Here is a 15,594-nt window from a genome sequence, read left to right on the forward strand (position 1 = left end):
GGCAGGGGTGGCTCAAAAAATTGATCAATTATTTGCTAAAAATCTCATTTTTTTATTGTAGTACAGTTGGAATAAATCTGTGAATTTTCACTTTTTATATGATGCATGCCAATTTCAGATCGTGCTGGCTCCCCTCTCTCTCAGCTTACTGTGGTGTATTGTAGTATGTATAGCCTGTTATAGTATGTGGGATGAATGAAGAGCAGAGTGAGAAAACAGGAAGCGAGAGACAAAGAAACATTGTGCTGCAGTGAGAAAGTAGCTTAACCTATCCAAGAGCTGGCTGCACAGCTACACTGCTGAGTGCTGCTGTATAATGTCCTCCGTGTGGCTGCTACCTCTAAACATGTGTTAAGCAGAGAGGAAAGATCAGGAATCCCTCTGTTTCTGTACACTGTGTATGAGACACATCACAACAGCTAGACTCTGCCCATTAGATCAGAGACAAATGAAAATTAGAGCGGAGAACAATGGTGAAAAATATAGGGCAGGTCCTCCAATGCCCAGAAATAGCGTTATTCCTCATGTATACACACGTAACGTATTCCCTTCATTTCAGAGCCCTGTTCTCTAGATGGCGGGAGGACCCTGCAGTCGGACCCCCAGCTGAGTTGGGATCAACCCCCTTAAGCTACAACTGTACATAAAATAAATATGTTACATGTAATGTTATTGGCTCCAGCTATCACCCATTACAGATGAATTGGTAGCACTACAAGTCTCAGTGTAGCTTTGGTGTAAATGTAAGAATGTTACATCTATGAATGTAGATATTAGGATTTATGATGAGCATTGATGCCAGGAGCGGACACAGACAGGAAAGTGTTCTCCATACAAGAATAGTATGGCTCCTTTACAGTCCAATAGCCCATCACAATGCTCAATACTACCTGCTCTGGAGGTGACAGTTAACCCCTTACCTCTTGGGTCCATGTGCGGTTGCACCAATGGTATGTAGGCCACTGATTGGTGCTTCCCTATCCATCTTAACCCCTTCACGACCAGCTGATTTTGCGGTTTCTATTTTTTTTCGCCATTTTTATTCCGAGAGACGTAACTTTTTTTATTTTTCACTGAATATGGTCATTTGAGGGCTCGTTTTTTGCAGAACGAGCTGTACTTTTAAATGAAACCATGACTTTTACCATGTAGTGTACTGGAAAACGGCAAAAAAATTAAAAATACAGAAAAATTGCCAAAAAAGTGCGACAGCACTATTGTGTTTGAGATATTTTATTCACTTTGTTCCCTATATGGTAAAATTGATGTGTGGGTGTGATGCCTCAGTCGGTATGAGTTTGTAGACACCAAACATGTATAGGTTTAGTTTTATCTAGGTTAAAAAAAAATCAGAAGTTTGTCCGAAAAAAGTTTAGTACATTTTGTGCCATTTTCCGTGACCCGTTCATGTGTTCATTTTTCTGTATCTATGGCTAAATAACAGCTTATATTTTTCGTCTTGAGCTGACGTTTTTAATGGTACCATTTTTGCGCAGATGCTACGTTTTGATCGCCTGTTATTACATTTAGCACAAAATTTGTGACAACCAAAAAACGTAATTTTGAAGTTTGGATTTTTTTGCCACTATGCCGTTTACCGATTAGATTAATTTATTTTATTATTTGATAGATCGGGCATTTCTGAACGCGCCGATACCAAATAAGTGTATATTTTTTAATTTTTTAACCCTTTTATTTTGAAAGGGACGTGATTTGAACTTTTAGGTTTTCTATTTTTTTAATTTTTTAAAACTTTTTTTAAACTTTTTTTTATTTCACTAGGTCCCCTAGGAGACTATAACGATCAGCAGTCTGATCGCTCATTCTTTTCTCCCGATAAGAGCAGAATTGCTCAGACCAGAAGAAATGATCATCTCTTGTAACAAGAAGCACTGATTCTTACAGGATCTGAGTCATGTGAGCACATGAGTCATCACATAACCCTGTGCTACCATGGCAACCACCGGATCCACGTGATCACGTAACGTGGCTTCCGATATCGGGCAGTGAGTACTGAACTACCGCTATCGCCGTTAATATGGGCGTTGTCACATCTTGACAGCGCCATTTAAGGGGTTAAAAGGCACGGGAGCATAGCGATTCCGCTCGTGCCTAGCAGGCACACATGTCAGCTGTATAAATCAGCTGAGATGTGCACCGATCTCGCCCCCCGCTGCCGGCAGCAGCCGGGGGAGATTAACACTATGACCAATAGGACGTAACTTTACTGCCCGCGGTCGTTTAGGTGTTAAATACTAAGCCAACATTTTAAATAAACAACAGCATACAAAGTAACAATCACTTTATCTATTTTTCTCATGACTCAATAGTACATATGAAAATAAGACATTTTTGTCATATATTTTATTAGAGAAATGTGTCTCTTTCTTGCTCCTGAACTGATGATTCATTCTCAAAATTCTTATTTCATGGATAAAATCTGTTTTCAGTCAAACAAATGTTCCCATTACTGGGATAGCAGATGACAGTTGGTGCTCAGAAAGTTCTATGGAGACTTGTACCTGTTGTTTCAGGAGAACTTGCAGCAGAATGTCTATATCTGCCTCCAGATCCTCCATGCTCCTCTCCTCTCTCCATAGAACTTTAGACGCACCAACTGCCATCTCCTATCTCAGTAATGGGAAAATTAGTCTTCACTGAATACAGATTACTATCCACGAACTGAGAGTAAAGGGTCAGTCCGGGAAGATAAAAAAGCAGATTTTGTTGGTAAGGCATAATATATAGCTGCATAGTTTGATTTGAACTATTGATTTCTGAAATAAAAATGAAGGCTTTTCCTCTTTAATGATAAAGTGCTGTCCGTAGCTGCCACTAGAGGGAGCTCATTATGAAGAAACCTAGAAGACTGGTGTAGAAGACGACCACAGTCCATAATATCTGCCCTTGTATTATTTTCTACAGTCACTTTGGAGTTTTCTGCTGGAAGTCTGTTCCCATCATCTACTACCTTGAGTAGAATAATATATTCTAACATTGCTTCTCATCTTCCCCCCAAATGCTGAATATAAATGGGAGGTATATAAGGTAAACATGAAACCTAAAGGGTTAAATTCCTATTCCTAGGATATTCCATCACTTTATGATTGGTGCGGAGCGAACTCTGGACCCTCGCTAATACTGAGAATGCAGGGTCCGGATCGCTGGTTCTGGAGTGCAGAGGAAGGGCAATGAAATGGGATTACCAGAAATATCCAAGATGGGAACTATTCCAAAATCCCATTTCTGTAATCAACAGTCCACATCAAAATCAGCATCTTTCCATTAGATCTGATCAGGGAGATCGGCTTCTTTCTCCCGGGACAGATCCTTCACTCTCAGGTCACATTTCTCTGATAATAAATAGAACAAAGCTTCTTATTTTCACGTGTCCTATGGATTTATGAGATTTACAAAACAATGGTTACTCTTTACATTCTGCAATGTGTTACATGTAAATGTTGTCTCAGTATTTAAGATGGATGGAAAAGGCGCCGATTCCCATCACAAATCCTAATTACTTCATTCAGACATTTCTATTTCTTACATTGTATTCAATATGTAAATATTAAACATCTCCAAGCATGTTTCCTGGGGTGCTATTCTCCACTTTACGTTCTTTTTGGTGGGGCCAGTGGCTTCTGTGTTACAAAAGCAGCTTTATGTAGGGTCGGCTTTTTTACAGACCAACTCTGACGTGATTATATTGGCATATTCTACACCAAAAACATCACTTTCTGAATTGGGAAAATACCTTTAGTAAAAATCATCTTACAATTTTCCAAAAGTGCCCAATGGCAGCACTAGGTGAGGAATAGAGCGTAGATATAGGCACTAGACTGAAATCGTCCGGCCCTTGGCCCACTTGTATCCTTATTTACATATAATACTATATCCACTAATATAACATACGTACCTGATGGCTGGGCACCAGCAGAACCGTATGTTCCTCTTTTTTTTTCCAGGTCTGTAATAGAACAGTTTTAATGCATTTAATACATCATATCATGACTCGTTATATGTAGGCATTAGCGAACCTGTACGGTAAAGTTTAGGGTTTGTACAAACTTTTACAAAAAAATCTGTGTCTGAGTTCAGAATTTGGGTGCTGTTCGTGTGCTAATAAATTTTATCAACAAGCTTTATTGCATGCGGTGAACAATAGAGAAAAAAATTATGTTGGGTGCCGCCAAATCTTCATAATCAGCGAAGGTAAAGCAGACAGCTGCGGGCTACAACCCTAAGCAGTCTGCTTTACCTTGGCTGGTTATCAAAAATAGAGGGAATCCCTAGCCGTTTTTTATATTACTTTATATTATATATTAGGTAGTTCAAGCGCTGCCCCAGATACCAATCTCTGCCACGATGGGCTCCAGCTGATCTCAGATCCGTGAAAGGTCAAGTCCGGTGTGTGTGTCAGCCTGTGAGCCCTTTCCTCCTTTGATGCGCTAAGTATCGGACCCCTGAAGCGTGAAGCACTTGGGGATCTCGGTGTCCGGTGTCAGTAAAGTGTCCCATTCTGTATGCTGATAGCGCGGTTCCGTTGTGGGTCCGGTCCTCAACCCCGGATCCTATATGCTATGCTATTTGGTTGCAGACTCGTTGGGACGGGTCCGGTGACTGTTCTAGACGTGCCCCGCGATCCTTGCAGAGATGGTAGATAAAGTAAAGTATATCTGCCCTAGGATTCTGTATCCCGACAGTGCCGGTTCTGTGGAAACAGCCGCCTGCTTCTCCCCAGCGACCGTGTTGAACGCCTTTGGCCCACAGAGCTGCTCGCGGCATGTCCGCTCTGCTCTGTGTCTGTAGCTGTTCTTCTCTGTCGTAGTTGTGTTGTGTGTTCCAAGCCTTTGCCCCCAGCCGCTGTCACCGGCTGGTTCACTGCTCTCACCAGGTCAACCCGCTCTTCCCACTGTGTGCTCCTGACTCCCCCTGGTGGTTGCTTCTCCCTGACCCTGAGTCTCCAATTCCAGTGGATCTGGGGAGCCCCTGGTGCGGTTTCGTCCTGTAAACCCACCGCTGTAGTGACCCCATACTGTGATCCAACCCTGGCCCGGTCCCCATTGGGGATGGCAACCCGGTATTACTATATGTATGTATGAGTGGAAACCGGTACCAACTTTCCCTGGAGCCAGGATAAGTACTACACCCTAATGGAGGTGCAGTACCCTCTGGCGCCTGAAGCCTCAGGGGTGCCATATTATTATTATAATTATTATTATTACTATTATTATTATTATATATTATATTATTGTACCTTGCCCCTCCCCCCATCTCATTGTAGATTGTAAGCTCTCACGAGCAGGGTTGCCTTTTTTCCCTTTAAATATTGTATCTTCTATAATTGTTACTTGTTTGTATATGTTTATGTATATGATATGTATATAAGCCTCCTGAATTGTAAAGCGCTGTGGAATATGTTGGCGCTATAGAAATAAAGATTATTATTATTATATTGTTTATATCTGTCTATGCATCACAGCACAGGTACTAATTGTTTCTATACATATAATTGATGCACCGTTCAGCAGACAAGTTTTCTTTTTCCTTTTTCCGGAGCCCTTAGTCTGGTGACCTGATGGTACGCATGTGTGTGAGTTGGGTCTCGGCAGGTCCTTCTTTGCCTGTATCTCTATGTGGTCTGTTTACTCACAAGGACCTTTGTGATACGGCAGATAACATGACATGGGCGGAGGTGGGCGGCCAGGACTCCCTCTGAAGCATGCATTATTTTACTTCAGGATCCCATTCTCTTGGTGGCTAGTGATATTTAAACCCTCCCTGACCTCCGATGACGCACCCCTTGATGAAGGAACTTCCGAAATGCGTGTCGGGGTGAGTGCAGTGTGCTCCATATTCAGGTAATCCATTAGTATTTATATCCCTGCATCCATGTACCAACAGTTATAGTCTATATGTACGCAGCCTGACTCTAGATCGCACATGGGAAATAGCGGTGACTGTGACCAGTATATACTTTTTTACATTCAGATGATCTTGTTAGTCATTCATGCTGAATAGCCATTGGTATATAAAGACCCCGTCACACACAGAGATAAATCTTTGGCAGATCTGTGGTTGCAGTGAAATCATGGATATATTGTTCCATTTGTACACAGCCACAAACCTGGCACTGATTGTCCACAATTTCACTGCAACCACAGATCTGCCGCAGATTTATCTCTGTGTGTGACATGGCCTTTAGTCAGCATAGATTCTGCATGGCTGAGGACTCTATAGACAATATACAGCAGTGTATGTAACTAGCACATACTCACTTTATATTTATAGACATAATTTATAATTTTTTTATTTATGTTGATAATTGCACTTGCACTTTACTAATTAATATTTATTATTTACTAATTAATATTTATTTACTAATTAATATTTATTATTTATTATTGGGGTTATCACATAAATAATACATTTTATAATATTTTGACCAAACTTTTATGGATTATTAATATTTATTTCTTCCATATTATTAGTGAGTGTGTGACTCTTTGCATTCCTGCATTTTACATTTATACCTAAACCATGTATTGTTGCCATCTTGATACTATACGTGACTATGTGCAATATTCAATGAGAGAACTATAGTCATTTTTGTAACAACAATTTTTTCAGAATTTGAGTGTTTGTTTTTTTCGTAAATGATTTTGCTGTAAACTAATGGTGTACAACTAATTTTGAGAACATCGCCACCCATTTTTATTGATTGTTTTGTGAGACTATTTTTGTCCTTATTTCGTGGTTTTTATTAAATACCTTAATAAAATGTATTATTTTATGGCCTTTTTTTTCAGTTTTTTTTGGTGAATCTATTATCTTGTATTGTTTCCGATGGTCACTATGGTGATCGTCCAATCACACCCCTGAGCACACAGATTTATCCATTACTTATAAATTTTTGTGGTACGGGTTCTTCTGCCTGCATTTTCTTATATGGGAAAAACTGGTAAAAGCCTGCAGCATTTCTCTGTAGGTGGCTGTATTAGTCAGAGGCGTATCTAGGGGGGGGCTGGCAGGGCATCTGCCCTTGTGCGCAACTGTCAGGGGGGCGCTGTTGGGCAGCCTGATGCGACGCTGTGAAAGTGTCCCTGGGGGCTGCGTTTGCCGACCCATAGTGGGAGCTGGCCATTCTCTGAGTGTAGCTAGAACAGCAGAAGAGGCACTGATGACTAGTAACTAGGCAACAGAGGTATTTATGGGGGTGCTCGCTGTATGTGGGGGTACATATGGAGGTCCAGGCTATATGTGGGGTTACATCTGGGGTGCAGGCTGTATGTGGGGGTACATATGGAGGTGCAGACTGTATGTGGGGGTACATATGAAGGTGCAGGCTGTATGTGGGGGTACATATGGAGGTGCAGGCTGTATGTGGGGGTACATATGGGGGGCAGGCTTTATATGGGGGTACATATGGAGGTGCAAGCTGTATGTGGGGGTACATCTGGGGTGCAGGCTGTATGTGAGGGTACATATGGAGGTGCAGGCTGTATGTGGGGGTACATATGGAGGTACAGGCTGTATGTGGGGGTACATATGGAGGTGCAGGCTGTCTGTGGGGGTACATATGGGGTGCAGGCTGTATGTAGGGGGTTCATATGGAGGTGCAGGCTGTATGTGGGGGTACATATGGGGGTGCAGGCTGTATGTGGGGTTACATATAGGGGTGCAGGCTGTATGTGGGGGTTCATATTGAGGTGCAGGCTGTATGTGGGGGTACATATGGGGGAGCAGGCTGTATGTGGGGTTACATATAGGGGTGCAGGCTGTATGTGGGGGTTCATATGGAGGTGCAAGCTGTATGTGGGGGTACATATAGGGGTGAAGGCTGTATGTGGGGGTACATATGGGGGTGCAGGCTGTATGTGGGGTTACATATAGGGGTGCAGGCTGTATGTGGGGGTTCATATGGAGGTGCAGGCTGTATGTGGGGGTACATATGGGGGAGCAGGCTTTATATGGGGGTACATATGGGAGTGCTTGCTGTAATTAGCTCAGTAAATCTTCGCACTTACAGAGTCTGATTTCTTCTATCCAGGGCGATGGTCTCCTCTATTATTTTCTTTTCTAGAAGATATATTTTCTTCTCTCTATTGTAAATGGAAAATATATCTCATATTGAAATATACAATTGCCAGTAATTATTATGATGATGTTCTATAGTATTAGTGACCAGAACAAATTTGGCTAAATTCCTCCCCTTCTTCCTCCATACTAGGTTTTTTTTTACCAACATTTTTACATTTACTATATTCCACTGTTAATGGTAATCTATTAGCAGAGTTTTGCTATTTAATAGGGGAGCAGCATAATATAGGGACATAGATTCTGATTCCAGCAATGTGCCATTTACTAGGCTGTTTACTGTAGGTTCAACAAAATCATTGTTTTATCAACAGGAGCTTATCATTGAGCAGTGTTCTCCAGCTCCAGTCCTCAAGGCCCAACAACAATACATGTTTTCAGGATTTCCTAGTATTACACAATGGATATTGATACACAATTGACACAAACATTTGCACAAGTGATGATTGCAACAGTGCAGTGTTATGGAAATCCTAAAAACATGCACTGTTGGTGGGCCTTGAGGACTAGAGTTGGGGAACCCTGCATTAGAGGACTAGTTGTCTCATTCAAATGTAGTCTTCCTGCTCTTTATAACCTTGCCCCACCACTGATTAGCAGCTTTCTCTCAATGTAGTGTACACAGAAAGCTGTCAATCAGTGGTGTGGGCGGGGTTATACAGAGCTCAGCATTCAGAGCATAGCTAGATCTGTATCAGATAAAACAATGATTTTATTAAAACTGAACCAAGTAACCCAGTAAGAGACACATGACTAGAATCAGGGTCTCTGTATCTACTTCCTACTGCTTTCAGGTTACACAGCAAAACTTTGTGACAGATTCTCTTTAAAGAGATTTTGTCAACTGGTTTTTGCCACTTAATCTGAGAGCAGCATAATGTAGAGACGGAAACCTTGCTTCCAGTTACTTGTCACTTACTGGGCTGTTTGCTATAGTTTTGATAAAATCACTGTTTTATCAGAAGGAAAGTATCACTAAAGCAATAATAAACCTGCTGCCATGTAGTCCTCCAAATTCATGAGTCCTGTGTAACTCTACACCCATCCCTTTTGGCAGTTGTTTGCTTATGCACAGTGTCTACAGAAAGCTGCCAATCAGGGGTGAGGGTGGAGTTGTACATTGCTTACCATTCTCAGAACTGGTGGATCTGCAGCAGATAAAACAGTGATTTACTTAAGGCTAGGTTCGCACACTGCGTCTTTTTGACGCTGCGTTTTTGGCCGCTAAAACGCACAAAAACGCACCTGCGTCGAAAAAACGCATGCGTTTTTGCCGCGATTTGGTGCGTTTTTGGCTGCGTTTTGCTGCGTTTTTGATCTCTGCGTTTTGCTGCGTTTTTCCAATGTATTGCATGGGGGGAAAACGCAGAAAAACGCAGGAAAGAACTGACATGTCCATTTTTTTTTTTTAACTCAAAAACGCAGGTAAAAAAAACAGATGTGTGCGGACAGCAAAAATGAAAACTCATAGACTTTGCTGGGGAAGCAAAGTCCTGCAGTTTTGAGGCCAAAAACGCACCCAAAAAACGCGCAAAAACGCCTACATGTCCCTACAAAAAGTACATACAAAATGTTCAGATGAGCTCTGCCTACATGTCCCTACAAAAAGTACATACAAAATGTTCAGATGAGCTCTGCCTACATGTCCCTACAAAAAGTACAGAAAAAATGGTCAGATGAGCTCTGCCTACACGTCCCTACAAAAAGTACATACAAAATGGTCAGATGAGCTCTGCCTACATGTCCCTACAAAAAGTACATAAAAAATGGTCAGATGAGCTCTGCCTACATGTCCCTACAAAAAGTACATAAAAAATGGTCAGATGAGCTCTGCCTACATGTCCCTACAAAAAGTACATACAAAATGGTCAGATGAGCTCTGCCTACATGTCCCTACAAAAAGTACATACAAAATGGTCAGATGAGCTCTGCCTACATGTCCCTACAAAAAGTACATAACAAATGGTCAGATGAGCTCTGCCTACATGTCCCTACAAAAAGTACATACAAAATGGTCAGATGAGCTCTGCCTACATGTCCCTACAAAAAGTACATAAAAAATGTTCAGATGAGCTCTGCCTACATGTCCCTACAAAAAGTACATAAAAAATGTTCAGATGAGCTCTGCCTACATGTCCCTACAAAAAGTACATAAAAAATGGTCAGATGAGCTCTGCCTACATGTCCCTACAAAAAGTACATACAAAATGGTCAGATGAGCTCTGTCTACATGTCCCTACAAAAAGTACATACAAAATGGTCAGATGAGCTCTGCCTACATGTCCCTACAAAAAGTACATACAGAATGTTCAGATGAGCTCTGCCTACACGTCCCTACAAAAAGTACATAAAAAATGGTCAGATGAGCTCTGCCTACATGTCCCTACAAAAAGTACATAAAAAATGGTCAGATGAGCTCTGCCTACACGTCCCTACAAAAAGTACATAAAAAATGGTCAGATGAGCTCTGCCTACATGTCCCTACAAAAAGTACATAAAAAATGGTCAGATGAGCTCTGCCTACACGTCCCTACAAAAAGTACATACAAAATGGTCAGATGAGCTCTGCCTACATGTCCCTACAAAAAGTACATAAAAAATGGTCAGATGAGCTCTGTCTACACGTCCCTACAAAAAGTACATAAAAAATGGTCAGATGAGCTCTGCCTACACGTCCCTACAAAAAGTACATACAAAATGGTCAGATGAGCTCTGCCTACATGTCCCTACAAAAAGTACATACAAAATGTTCAGATGAGCTCTGTCTACACGTCCCTACAAAAAGTACATACAAAATGGTCAGATGAGCTCTGCCTACACGTCCCTACAAAAAGTACATACAAAATGGTCAGATGAGCTCTGCCTACATGTCCCTACAAAAAGTACATACAAAATGTTCAGATGAGCTCTGCCTACATGTCCCTACAAAAAGTACATAAAAAATGTTCAGATGAGCTCTGCCTACATGTCCCTACAAAAAGTACATACAAAATGGTCAGATGAGCTCTGCCTACATGTACCTACAAAAAGTACATAAAAAATGTTCAGATGAGCTCTGCCTACACGTCCCTACAAAAAGTACATACAAAATGGTCAGATGAGCTCTGCCTACATGTCCCTACAAAAAGTACATAAAAAATGTTCAGATGAGCTCTGCCTACATGTCCCTACAAAAAGTACATACAAAATGGTCAGATGAGCTCTGCCTACATGTCCCTACAAAAAGTACATAAAAAATGTTCAGATGAGCTCTGCCTACATGTCCCTACAAAAAGTACATAACAAATGGTCAGATGAGCTCTGCCTACATGTCCCTACAAAAAGTACATACAAAATGGTCAGATGAGCTCTGCCTACATGTACCTACAAAAAGTACATAAAAAATGTTCAGATGAGCTCTGCCTACACGTCCCTACAAAAAGTACATACAAAATGGTCAGATGAGCTCTGCCTACATGTCCCTACAAAAAGTACATAAAAAATGTTCAGATGAGCTCTGCCTACATGTCCCTACAAAAAGTACATACAAAATGGTCAGATGAGCTCTGCCTACATGTCCCTACAAAAAGTACATAAAAAATGTTCAGATGAGCTCTGCCTACATGTCCCTACAAAAAGTACATAACAAATGGTCAGATGAGCTCTGTCTAGATGTCCCTACAAAAAGTACATACAAAATGGTCAGATGAGCTCTGCCTACATGTCCCTACAAAAAGTACATACAAAATGGTCAGATGAGCTCTGCCTACATGTCCCTACAAAAAGTACATAACAAATGGTCAGATGAGCTCTGCCTACATGTCCCTACAAAAAGTACATACAAAATGGTCAGATGAGCTCTGCCTACATGTCCCTACAAAAAGTACATAAAAAATGGTCAGATGAGCTCTGCCTACATGTCCCTACAAAAAGTACATAAAAAATGGTCAGATGAGCTCTGCCTACATGTCCCTACAAAAAGTACATAAAAAATGTTCAGATGAGCTCTGCCTACATGTCCCTACAAAAAGTACATAACAAATGGTCAGATGAGCTCTGCCTACATGTCCCTACAAAAAGTACATACAAAATGGTCAGATGAGCTCTGCCTACATGTCCCTACAAAAAGTACATACAAAATGGTCAGATGAGCTCTGCCTACATGTCCCTACAAAAAGTACATAACAAATGGTCAGATGAGCTCTGCCTACATGTCCCTACAAAAAGTACATACAAAATGGTCAGATGAGCTCTGCCTACATGTCCCTACAAAAAGTACATAAAAAATGGTCAGATGAGCTCTGCCTACATGTCCCTACAAAAAGTACATACAAAATGGTCAGATGAGCTCTGTCTACACGTCCCTACAAAAAGTACATACAAAATGGTCAGATGAGCTCTGCCTACATGTCCCTACAAAAAGTACATACAGAATGTTCAGATGAGCTCTGCCTACACGTCCCTACAAAAAGTACATAAAAAATGGTCAGATGAGCTCTGCCTACATGTCCCTACAAAAAGTACATAAAAAATGGTCAGATGAGCTCTGCCTACACGTCCCTACAAAAAGTACATAAAAAATGGTCAGATGAGCTCTGCCTACATGTCCCTACAAAAAGTACATAAAAAATGGTCAGATGAGCTCTGCCTACACGTCCCTACAAAAAGTACATACAAAATGGTCAGATGAGCTCTGCCTACATGTCCCTACAAAAAGTACATAAAAAATGGTCAGATGAGCTCTGTCTACACGTCCCTACAAAAAGTACATAAAAAATGGTCAGATGAGCTCTGCCTACACGTCCCTACAAAAAGTACATACAAAATGGTCAGATGAGCTCTGCCTACATGTCCCTACAAAAAGTACATACAAAATGTTCAGATGAGCTCTGTCTACACGTCCCTACAAAAAGTACATACAAAATGGTCAGATGAGCTCTGCCTACACGTCCCTACAAAAAGTACATACAAAATGGTCAGATGAGCTCTGCCTACATGTCCCTACAAAAAGTACATACAAAATGTTCAGATGAGCTCTGCCTACATGTCCCTACAAAAAGTACATAAAAAATGTTCAGATGAGCTCTGCCTACATGTCCCTACAAAAAGTACATACAAAATGGTCAGATGAGCTCTGCCTACATGTACCTACAAAAAGTACATAAAAAATGTTCAGATGAGCTCTGCCTACACGTCCCTACAAAAAGTACATACAAAATGGTCAGATGAGCTCTGCCTACATGTCCCTACAAAAAGTACATAAAAAATGTTCAGATGAGCTCTGCCTACATGTCCCTACAAAAAGTACATACAAAATGGTCAGATGAGCTCTGCCTACATGTCCCTACAAAAAGTACATACAAAATGGTCAGATGAGCTCTGCCTACATGTCCCTACAAAAAGTACATAACAAATGGTCAGATGAGCTCTGCCTACATGTCCCTACAAAAAGTACATACAAAATGGTCAGATGAGCTCTGCCTACATGTCCCTACAAAAAGTACATACAAAATGGTCAGATGAGCTCTGCCTACATGTCCCTACAAAAAGTACATAACAAATGGTCAGATGAGCTCTGCCTACATGTCCCTACAAAAAGTACATACAAAATGGTCAGATGAGCTCTGCCTACATGTCCATACAAAAAGTACATAAAAAATGGTCAGATGAGCTCTGCCTACATGTCCCTACAAAAAGTACATACAAAATGGTCAGATGAGCTCTGTCTACACGTCCCTACAAAAAGTACATACAAAATGGTCAGATGAGCTCTGCCTACATGTCCCTACAAAAAGTACATACAGAATGTTCAGATGAGCTCTGCCTACACGTCCCTACAAAAAGTACATAAAAAATGGTCAGATGAGCTCTGCCTACATGTCCCTACAAAAAGTACATAAAAAATGGTCAGATGAGCTCTGCCTACACGTCCCTACAAAAAGTACATAAAAAGTGGTCAGATGAGCTCTGCCTACATGTCCCTACAAAAAGTACATAAAAAATGGTCAGATGAGCTCTGCCTACACGTCCCTACAAAAAGTACATACAAAATGGTCAGATGAGCTCTGCCTACATGTCCCTACAAAAAGTACATAAAAAATGGTCAGATGAGCTCTGTCTACACGTCCCTACAAAAAGTACATAAAAAATGGTCAGATGAGCTCTGCCTACACGTCCCTACAAAAAGTACATACAAAATGGTCAGATGAGCTCTGCCTACATGTCCCTACAAAAAGTACATACAAAATGTTCAGATGAGCTCTGTCTACACGTCCCTACAAAAAGTACATACAAAATGGTCAGATGAGCTCTGCCTACACGTCCCTACAAAAAGTACATACAAAATGGTCAGATGAGCTCTGCCTACATGTCCCTACAAAAAGTACATACAAAATGTTCAGATGAGCTCTGCCTACATGTCCCTACAAAAAGTACATAAAAAATGTTCAGATGAGCTCTGCCTACATGTCCCTACAAAAAGTACATACAAAATGGTCAGATGAGCTCTGCCTACATGTCCCTACAAAAAGTACATAAAAAATGTTCAGATGAGCTCTGCCTACATGTCCCTACAAAAAGTACATACAAAATGGTCAGATGAGCTCTGCCTACATGTCCCTACAAAAAGTACATAAAAAATGTTCAGATGAGCTCTGCCTACATGTCCCTACAAAAAGTACATAACAAATGGTCAGATGAGCTCTGCCTACATGTCCCTACAAAAAGTACATACAAAATGGTCAGATGAGCTCTGCCTACATGTCCCTACAAAAAGTACATAAAAAATGTTCAGATGAGCTCTGCCTACATGTCCCTACAAAAAGTACATAACAAATGGTCAGATGAGCTCTGCCTACATGTCCCTACAAAAAGTACATACAAAATGGTCAGATGAGCTCTGCCTACATGTCCCTACAAAAAGTACATAAAAAATGGTCAGATGAGCTCTGCCTACATGTCCCTACAAAAAGTACATACAGAATGTTCAGATGAGCTCTGCCTACACGTCCCTACAAAAAGTACATAAAAAATGGTCAGATGAGCTCTGCCTACATGTCCCTACAAAAAGTACATAAAAAATGGTCAGATGAGCTCTGCCTACATGTCCCTACAAAAAGTACATAAAAAATGTTCAGATGAGCTCTGCCTACACGTCCCTACAAAAAGTACATACAAAATGGTCAGATGAGCTCTGCCTACATGTCCCTACAAAAAGTACATAAAAAATGGTCAGATGAGCTCTGTCTACATGTCCCTACAAAAAGTACATACAAAATGTTCAGATGAGCTCTGTCTACACGTCCCTACAAAAAGTACATACAAAATGGTCAGATGAGCTCTGCCTACACGTCCCTACAAAAAGTACATAAAAAATGTTCAGATGAGCTCTGCCTACATGTCCCTACAAAAAGTACATAACAAATGGTCAGATGAGCTCTGCCTACATGTCCCTACAAAAAGTACATACAAAATGGTCAGATGAGCTCTGCCTACATGTCCCTACAAAAAGTACATACA

General features: G+C 41.0%; 1 protein-coding gene across 1 annotated transcript in view; it reads right to left on the minus strand.

Moving 5' to 3' along the window:
* Nucleotides 1-15,594, minus strand: part of LOC142312739 (uncharacterized) — an 88,947-nt gene that overhangs the window by 11,035 nt on the left and 62,318 nt on the right. Inside the window, exons 13-14 of the mRNA XM_075351727.1 lie at nucleotides 8,028-8,102; nucleotides 3,917-3,967 (exon numbers count right to left, since the gene is read on the minus strand). Of these exons, the coding sequence (XP_075207842.1) occupies nucleotides 3,917-3,967; nucleotides 8,028-8,102 (126 nt within the window). The remainder of the gene's footprint in view (nucleotides 1-3,916; nucleotides 3,968-8,027; nucleotides 8,103-15,594) is intronic.

This window comes from Anomaloglossus baeobatrachus, chromosome 5 (genome assembly GCF_048569485.1).
Source record: "Anomaloglossus baeobatrachus isolate aAnoBae1 chromosome 5, aAnoBae1.hap1, whole genome shotgun sequence".
In the NCBI taxonomy this organism is placed as follows: domain Eukaryota; kingdom Metazoa; phylum Chordata; class Amphibia; order Anura; family Aromobatidae; genus Anomaloglossus; species Anomaloglossus baeobatrachus.